Here is a 10,000-nt window from a genome sequence, read left to right as displayed (position 1 = left end):
TACTACTGAGATATTCAACAAAACAATCTAATTCGTTACTTCTGAAGGTAGGCCAAAATGTCCATTGGCTACATATTAGGCGCAAAATTTGATATTTCTAACACTAGGATTTTCCTTAAATTTTCACGGTAGTTGGCAAACAATATTGTGGTTAGAAATCTGAAAAGAGAAAATAGGTTCACCGGGTTGGTTTTGCAGATATTTCACAAAGCAGTGGTAAATCGAGCTTAAAAACTGGTTTCTCCGCGAAGGGACTGGGACGAGTCTTATGAAAACACCTCAATTTCCGCGCAAAATGCAAATTAAGAATTTTGTTGTTATATGCAAGTCAGATTGAGTGATACTCAGTAGTTAGCTAGAAATGAGCGTAATTATTTTATTTTGCCATTGTGCGCAGTAGACTGCAAAACAGAGGAATGACCTTAATTCGGCTTTGGTTTGTGGCTCAATTGGTGTTGTAATTTCTTTTTGGGTTTAAAACCAGTCTGAAACAAAACAAGAACGGCAGTTGTTACTGTTCTTTGACCGAACTTTGTTTTGTTTACTTGCGAGCTTAAGTAAGCTTACGCGTAATTTGTGGTTTTAAATAAAGCATTTTATTTTGGAAATTGTTCTGCACTTACCTTTAAAAATCTTTATTCGATACTTTGTAGCTTTCTTTGTTTTGTTTGTTTTTCTTTTTTTTCTGGAATGGCACTTTGGAAAACGTTTTGTACGTCTTCTTCACAAACTTCACGAAAACGCGAAGGGGAAACCATTTTCAACGGCTCCAGGTGCCGTCTATCGATCGATAGACGGCACCTATGTAGCCAGTCAGACTACGCGTTTAGGTCATAGTCGGTCACTGAGGTTTGCTAATATAATATATTCAACACTCGCACTAAATCATAGACTAAATCATCAACTAAATAAGCCCGAAAGTAATGTCGGAATAGCTTGTGTAAAAGAATTTCAGTGGGTTTCCTACATTTTCGTTTTGATACTTAGCATGTTGCAACAAGAGCTACTAGTTGGTAGTCTAAAACAGAGTGGATAGCTTGAAGGCATTCTTTTCTGTTAAACTGTCCCTGACAACAAAAGCCTGGTAAAACCAAATATGTGTCTTTTTGACCCTGCATAAGATCTTGCAGGATTATTTATTTATTTATTTTTTAAAACTAGAGCAAACTACTTGATGCCTCTGTGCCAGTTATTAGAACCAGATAAAAGTTTACTTTTTTCACGGACAATAAGAACGTCTTAGTAAAGGAATTCTCCAAGTTTACTACTTGGGCATGCATAGGGATTTGCTTGCAAAAACTAATTGAGGGAAATTTACAACCTCGGTTATCTTTAAAGACACAAAAAGCAATACTTTGGTTTTTAAAACTATTACAGAGAATGTTTTTTTTTTTTGTATTTTTTTTTTCTGTTTGTACTCCACGGCTGTGTTTGAGCTGTATTGTTGACTTGTTTGCTGTTTTGCATGAGCCTGCATGTTTCAGCTCGAGCACGCTCGACTCATTACTAAATCGCGCATCATCATCAGTGCGTGAGAGACCTTAAACCCTAGTGGGACACCTTAAAGGAAACCTCCAATCTTGAAATAAATTAACGTTAAACTGTTGAAAATACAATCTAATTTCAAAATTTCGTTGGAAAACAGGGAAATAATATTTCTGTGTCAGACAAAACAGAACTTGAGTTTCGCCTATTTTTTATTTTAAATTTTCCGGCGCCGCCATCTTGGATTTTATGACTTAATTCGGTTGCTCAATTGTTTCACACAAAAGAACTTCTGCTTACTGACAATAGCGGCAATTGTATGACTTCATGAAATCCAAAATAGCGGCGCCCGGGAAATTTATAATCGAAAATAGGCGATAATCATATCTAATTTTTAGCACACTTCAATGTCACTTCTATTTAAATTTGTTGTTGAAGTTGAAGTTCCTTTTATCTTTGAAAAATGCCTTGTAAATTCCAAATGGCCCTGGCTAAGATCTGCTGTTACGACATACGTATTGCGTGTAGTCAAAGACTGTGGCAAAATATTTTTGTAAGTTGTTAAATATACATGTTGTTAAATGTTGTTAAGAGAGTGCAATATTACTAATCGATATCGTACAATTTTCCCACAGTGCAGAAAAAATTCACCCGCGAGGAAACTTGCGACTATCGTCACTGCCTTGAGAAGTGTAAGTAGACAGGAAAAAATATTATTAATAATTAAATAATAGAATAAGAAAGTGACGATAAATAAACACAAACCTAACAACATCGTCTTCCAATATATAGTTGAATAAAGAAATAGCGACAGCGAACCACTAACTGATCCTTCTTGAATGAAAAATAAAAACCTATATGCCGTGAGTGGGAATCGAACCCGCGTCCCCCAAGAAACTAGTCGGGTGTGCTAACCACTGCACCATCACGACAACCCTGCAAGCAACAGAGCAATCAGTGAGGTAACTGGTTTGCCACGGGGTTCCCCGGCGTTTTAAACATTCAGGAACAGGACGTACATCGGAATAAAAAAAGGATCAGTTAGTAGTTCGCTGTCTACAACAATATTTAATTGTTTTCGATAAAAGTAATAGAGGAGTAAACGTTACAAGAGGCAAGATTAGATAGGATGGGATGACATAAGAGTAGGTAAGATGTAAATAAAAATGGTACTTTAACGGAGGAGTTAAGGTTTTGAAATACAAGATAAGTTGTAATAAGATATAATGAGATGGGATAAAAACCCTGATCCTAACCGATGGGATAAGATAAGATAAGATAAGATAAGATAAGATAAGATGACATAAGATAAGATAAGATAACATAAGATAAGATAAGATAAGATAAGATTTGTAGAAAAACAATAAAATAAGATAATTTATTTCTATATTACGCTCTTGAAACCTTTTTCCACAGGCTGTAAAGAAGGTCTCATCTACTGCAGAAAAGAATGTAAGTGGAGAAACAAATATTCTTTACTGATATAGAAAAGAGTTCTGAGTGCGAGAACGATCATGCCGGACAAATGTAACAAATCGATCAATGTTTAAGACGGTATGTACAAAATATACAATTATAGAGAAAGACAATATCCCTGATTTCCCTGTCATAGGTTAGTGGTAATAAACGAAGAGTCAACAGTCGTTGTTTGTATTATATCTCGCCGATTCTAGCCCTAAGTATCCAGCGAGTAGCACGCCTCTGGACTCTTTCTAGGATCGTTCTCAATTTGATATTTGCAGGAGACCACACCTCAGTGGCGTAGGGGAGCTGTGACTTCACTAAGGAGAGATAGAGTGTCCGCCTGACTTTAAATTCGGTAATAAGAGGACAGGTTTTCTTTAAGAGACCTAGCATTCTGTCAGCCTTGTGTACAATACACATAACATGCCAATCCCATGATAGATTACACGAGATGGTAACACATGCCGAGATCTTTTTCTTCTTGAACGCTTTAGATAAATGTTGCCAAGGTACAGTGTAATATTCTTGAGCTACAAGTGTTTCCTTCAGCGTAACTGTTACAGTAGCAGTAACAGTTACAGTAACAGACACACTAAGCGTAACTTCAACACTAAAATAACAGTAACAGCAACACTAACAGCAACAGACGGTAATACTATTAGTGATAATAAGCTTCAGTAACATTAACAATAATAACAGTAGAAGTAACAGTAACACTAACAATAACAGTAACAGAAACAGTAAAGGCTGGTTTACACGTAAGAAGCAAGAACAAGCATTAGCACAAGCATAAGCACAAGGTTGTTTACACGTGTGATAAGCATAAGCACAAGGTGACATACGCAAGCGCAGTGAATTTAAATTTTGGCGCCAAGATTTTAAATCCAAGATGGCGGAGGTACGCGCCACCATCTTGAAACAGAACACACTTCCGCTGACTACTTGTGACTACTTTCGTCCCATCTTGAAAGTAACAACCTTCCTTCAAATTATCAGTTTGGCGTCTGTTCTAAACGCTCTACTGAGCTGGCTGCTAAATATTTTACAGACCTAATAAGAAAAGAAGCTGACAATGGCAAGATGTCAGGAGCAGTTTTTATAGACCTATCTAAAGCATTTGACACCATTAGCCACTCTGGTCTACTCTGCAAACTTCCTTTTTACGACATTTGTGACACTGAGCTGAAATGGTTTACGGATTATTTATTTTTTCGAAAGCAAACTGTTCAATACATTGGCGTTCTTTCTGAACTCAACCCCGTTTTTACAGGGGTCCCATAAGGGAGCATCCTTGGTCCATTGTTGTTCATTACCCATTTTAACGATGCTAATAAGTCTCTTCAGTCATCAAGAATTATTACGTACGCCGATGATACAGTCATCTTTACCTCTTCAAGTGACTTTGACGATATTGAAAGGAATCTTAATGATGACATCGACAATCTGTCAACTTGGTTCCGCAAGAATGAATTGATCATTAATCTCAAAAAGGGAAAGACAGAGTCGATGATTTTTGGAACTGCGAAATGTTAAATCGTCTACAGGGGAGACAGTTAAACCTGATGATCAATGGGCTACCTATAAATGGCACAACAAGTTACAAATATTTGGGTGTTCATTTAGATCCTACATTAAATTTTGAAACGCACTTTAACAAAACCTGCAAGAAAGCGGCTGGAAGAGTTAATTTACTGCGGAAAATTCGTTTTTCCATTACCTGTGCTGCTGCTGAGAGTATTTACAGGGCTATGATCCTGCCCGTTTTTACGTACTGTAATATAGCCACACTTAGCTACTCAAATACGAGCAAGCGACAAATTTGTAACATCGAACGTCGAGGCCTGAACATCATAACTTCTGGGCTGGAAAATATGTATATTCGTATTCCATCAACTGACAGTTATATGAAACGGAAAGTCTGTCTGTATGTTTTTGACTGCTTACTTGGTAATGTATGTATGCCTTTTAAAAATTTTTTTACAAGGACAAGTCACAATTTTAACACTAGGAACAGATTTTCATCAGTTGAACTTCCGAAGATGAAACTGGAGTCTGGTCGACAAAGTTTCTATTTCTTAGGAGCTCTTATTTACATTAGTTTACTGTTAGAGATCCGTAAACTTAACTCCAGAGTCTTATTCGGGCAAAGAGTCAACGAACATTTTTATTTGTAATTTTTTTATAGTATCGCTTTTTACCGCTGTATTTTCTGCTTGCACATTTTACATTTTTAGTTCTTACATGACCCCAGTACTGTTTATACTGATGGGTTTATCCTGTTTAAATTTTCGTTTATTATTATAATTATTATTATCATCATCATCATCATCATCATCATCATCATCATCATCATCATTATTATTATTATTATTATTATTATTATTATTACTATCATCATCATCATCGTTATCATCATCATCATCATCATCATCATCATCATTATTATTATTATTATCATCATCATCATCATCATCATCATCATTATTATTATTATTATTAATATTGTTATTATTAGTATTATTACTATTATTATTATCATCATCATCATCATCATTATTATTATTATTATTATTATTATTATTATTATTATTATTATTATTATTATTATTATTTTCTGTTTTCTTGTGCTTATGCTGGCGTTATCCCGGTTTACACGGGCGACGCAACGATGCAAACATAAGCGCAAGCAAAAGAACGATTTCCTTTTCTTGTGCTTGCGTTTTTGCTTGCGCTTATTCTTATGCTTGCGTCGATGAAGACAAGCCTTGACAGTAACAGTAATTATAGTAGTTCTTATATTAACGCCAATGGTATCCCTATCACTTATAGTAACACTACCACTTATAGTGATAAAACCGGTAACAGTAACAGTAACTTAAGGCCCAGCCAAACGAATGCAACATGTTGACGCAACATTGCCCAACATTGTTAAACGGAACATGTTGCTCTCATTTGGCCATCATGTTGCACAATATTACATGAGGTAGGAGGAGGATGAAGGAACTTTGATTTTCATCAAAAACATCGTCTTCAACATCGTTCAATATTCGTTAGTTCTCAGATATGAACAAAAATTGTGCATGTGTTCAACATCATTTAATGCTACATGCCCACTAGGCTGACTTTTCGGTTTATTATGATTTTCTTCGCGCATTTTCTTCGCGTGAGAGTTCAAGCTACAGATGGCAAAGGAACAAAAGTCGAATCTATCAATCTCTCTCAAAGCTCAAATACAATGAAGCTATGTTTTTCGAAAGGGCAAAGGTGTAAGACCAGGAAAAGCGAGAAGATGGTCCGTTACTGAGGTCGATCGGTCTCGCGCCATTTTTTGGGCAAATCCATGTAACGCGGGGTTGTTTTCCAAGGATTCTGGGTGGCAGTTTTTGGTCCGAGAACCTTGAGTACAAATGTAAAATCAAACATGTTGCATCCGTTTACAGTAACATTAACAGTAACAGTAAAACTTACACGAACACGATCAATAATTACTACAACACCAATGATAGTATTAGTCCTGTTAAGAATTAATAATTGTGTGACTGAATTTGTCTTCTGTATTGACCAATCACCATTTGGTACTTTTTGAACAATGGTAATGATGTTGAAGTCCTTTATTACAATTTCGATTCAAAAGACTGAGGTAGATCAGGATTAGTAAAAAGAGAGCAGATAAAAGATAAGTAAAAGAAAGGAAAGTTAATAAGTCACAGGATAAGCCTGGATAACTTCAGATGGGATATCTTTACTTCCCTATTTTTTGATTTGCAGGCTGTGATTTTAAGACGAACTATAAAGACTGCATAAAATCGTGTAAGTACACAAAAATATACGGTTAAGAGTTAAAGAAAGCGATAAAGTTTATATGAAAAATTTTCGGTTTTATCTTTATGTCGTAGTTTATTAAGATATGGCAATGACGTTATTAAAGTATTGCTTTTTTAATTTCTACAGTGGAGTCGAAACTTTCCAAGTTTCATGGAAACAATGTCAATACTTGCAGTTTTCAGAGCACTACTATTGGATGTAGGTAGACAAAAAAAATATTCTTAATAGATTAAGAGCGAAGTATTGAAGTCTGGAAAAGAAGTCCAAAGATTGTACAGTCCTTAGACTAAATTAAATAGAGAACTGAAAGCAGTCTCATGTAGTTATCATTTCATCTGTCAGTTAAATTAAGTCAAACATATATTAGATAACATAGAGTGGCTTTCAGTTGAGAGTCGTAAAACTAAAACCAAAAAAGTTGTTACTCTGATCAATCACAAAATATACAAACAGCGAAATGAACCAATCAGAACTAGAAACAAATACACGAGACCGTCGTCAAGCGAAGAAAAACTCGGGCGGGCCAGTATCGATTAGTTGGCAGTGTGGTCTGAGTTTTTCAAAGCAATCACTAGGCTCAGTAAAGAAAAGCAAAAAAACACCTTTATCGTAGACTTTCTCCCAATAAAAACATAATACTTAGTGCCTGTTAGCCTTCACAGCGGGCCTGAGATGAAGCAAGCCTTTCATTTCGATGATTTTCTCCGCAGGTTGTCCCGCTGACTTTTGGAAGAGATGCTACAAAACAGGTAAGTAGACAGACAAGTATTAGCAAGATTTATGGAGTAGAATGACAAATCCTGGCCCCAGTTGTTCAAAGAGCGGATAGTTTTATCCACTGGATAGGTCGCTATCCGGCAGATGAAATGTGGGCAAGAATTTCCCAATAGCCCTATAATTTGTGGATAGATTAGAAGCATATGTGAAATTTAAGTATGGGATTGTGTGCAAAACTTGCCAAAGGCGTTAGTTGGAGTACATTTGCTCCACTGGATAGCGACTTATCCAGTGGATAAAGTTATCCACTCTTTGAAAAACTGGGGCCTGAACCTTAGGTGACGTCATTGAACTAAATCTGAAGTGTGAAGGATATTTTTTGACAAGTGTTATACCCATGTTGTGTGGCATCCTCTTTGCTATTATAATTGTTATTGTTATTGTTATTGTTATTGTTATTGTTATTGTTATTGTTATTGTTATTGTTATTGTTATTGTTATTGTTATTGTTATTGTTATTGTTATTGTTATTGTTATTGTTATTAGTATTATGACTAAAAAATATTTGGAAACGAAAATAAGGTCCTTTAGGAAAAACAACTCTTATTAAAAATATATGCGGAGAATATTGGTCATTAGTAAAAGAAAAACAACTGAAATTAAGAAAAAAATTAAAAAATTTCAGCCGTCACGTTATTGATTCGAACGTCTGTGTCCTGAAAGGGTTCATTTCTTCTTCTTCCTCTGGAGCCTCTAAGGCAGAGGAGAGCATAGCGGAGGATAGCAAAGGAACCAATCAATAATAATAATAATAACAATAATAACAATAATTAATAATTAATAATAATTAATAATAATTTATTAATTTATATTGCGCTTTTCAACATCCAATGGTCAAAAGCGCATTACAATATTAGACTATACTAAATATGTACATAAACTAAATTTAATAATAAAAAAGTAATTTAAGCGCTAAAGTTTGAAAGGTAGCTTAAAAAAGATATGTTTTAAGACAAGATTTTTAAAAAAGTTAAAATAGAATCAACGCTGCGCAGGCTTGCTGGGAGCGCGTTACATAGTGTAGGTGCAGCTACACTAAAAGATCTGTCACCGAATAATTTTTTTCATTTTCCCTGCTGAATGTAATCGAATAGTGCCTGAATTAGAGCGCAGTGAAAAGCGTACGTGCTTTCTCACATTGGTTAAATCGCTGATATAAGCTGGTGCCATACCATTTAGTACTTTAAAAGTTAAAAGTAAAATTTAAAATGTCAGACAAGGGTCATCAGGAATAATTCGTTCTTCTGTCCAGGTTGTTAATAAGAACAAAGTGTTCCTTATTGTGTAAGTGAGCATTTAAATTAAGAACGTTTGTTCTTCTTTTATCGGAAAAGAACAGATAGAAAAACTGAATGCGAATTCTAAGTTTGTACTTATAGCAATTTTAATTATAAGGATCAAAAGAGAAAATCGCGCGGAACACTCGATTAAGAAACCAATTGTTTCTAGTGTGTTGTCACTTGTAAACGAAATTTGAAAATGTTCGTTTTCATAAACTAACCTACCAAGACTGAGGACCAAAATGCAATTGAAAATGTTGCGCTTAAAGCTACAAATTAAGATGCCATTAAATGTATATGACTGTGATGACCATGATGTTACAAACCATCTCATACTTAACAGGTCGACTAAAAATAGGAAAACGAAAGACCAGTTACAGAAGAACAGATAAGATAATATAAGATGAGATGAGATAGAGTGAGACACGATGAAACGAAATGAGATGAGATAAGGTGAGATGGGACGAGATTAGATGAGATGAGATGAGATGAGATGAGATGAGATGGAATAAGAAGAGATGCGATGAAGGGAAATAAAACGAGGCTCTTGTATTACCCTTTACAGATTGTCTCGGCGGCTGGAAACCTGACGGCCGTTCGTGCTATTACGTCGATGATACTATAACTACGAAATGGAGCGATGCTCGAGCAGTTTGTCAAAACCTGGGAGGAGACCTGGCTGTTATCACTTCTGCCGAAGAAAACGACTTCGTTTACAAACTGGTGATGGAAAAGGAAACGGTCACTACAACCAGAGCGTGGATTGGGCTGAAGAGAAACACTGATGACTCCAAGTGGTATTGGGTTGATGGCACTCCACTGGAAGGACAGTACGAGAACTGGGGAGAAGGGGAACCTAATAACTACAAGGGAAAAGAGAACTGCGCGCACTTTTTTGGACAGCCAGGAAAGTGGAATGACGCCCCATGCGAAATGACGGGTTATTGGGCTCCCAAGAGCCCCACCATTCTTTGCGAAATGCCTCCCGAAATGAAATAATGAAATCAAACAAGCTGTGAGCCTTATCCAGAGTTAGTTGTTTAGGACTCTATAAGGAAGATATTACTGTAACTTATAGGTTGAGAGCGCAAAATTTGCTCGTTAGATATGATAATGCTGTAAGTTGATATCAATGCTCATCCAGCTGAAAGAAATAAAAATGGTGTTGG

General features: G+C 35.9%; 1 protein-coding gene across 1 annotated transcript; it reads left to right on the top strand.

The window, feature by feature from the left end:
- The first annotated feature begins 1,966 nt into the window (after positions 1-1,966).
- Positions 1,967-9,908, top strand: LOC146467096 (CD209 antigen-like protein C). Its single transcript, XM_085126374.1, has 7 exons — positions 1,967-2,000; positions 2,121-2,177; positions 2,902-2,937; positions 6,718-6,759; positions 6,901-6,972; positions 7,485-7,523; positions 9,397-9,908. Exons 1-7 carry the CDS (start codon positions 1,967-1,969, stop codon positions 9,828-9,830), a joined length of 714 nt encoding a protein of 237 aa, XP_084982500.1. The 3' UTR covers positions 9,831-9,908.
- The last annotated feature ends 92 nt before the right edge of the window (positions 9,909-10,000 follow it).

Source organism: Pavona decussata, unplaced genomic scaffold (assembly GCF_977016875.1).
Source record: "Pavona decussata unplaced genomic scaffold, jaPavDecu1.1 SCAFFOLD_138, whole genome shotgun sequence".
NCBI classification, from domain to species: domain Eukaryota; kingdom Metazoa; phylum Cnidaria; class Anthozoa; order Scleractinia; family Agariciidae; genus Pavona; species Pavona decussata.
The sequence above is the reverse complement of the archived record's forward strand: the minus strand, read 5'-3'. Positions and strand labels throughout refer to the sequence as shown.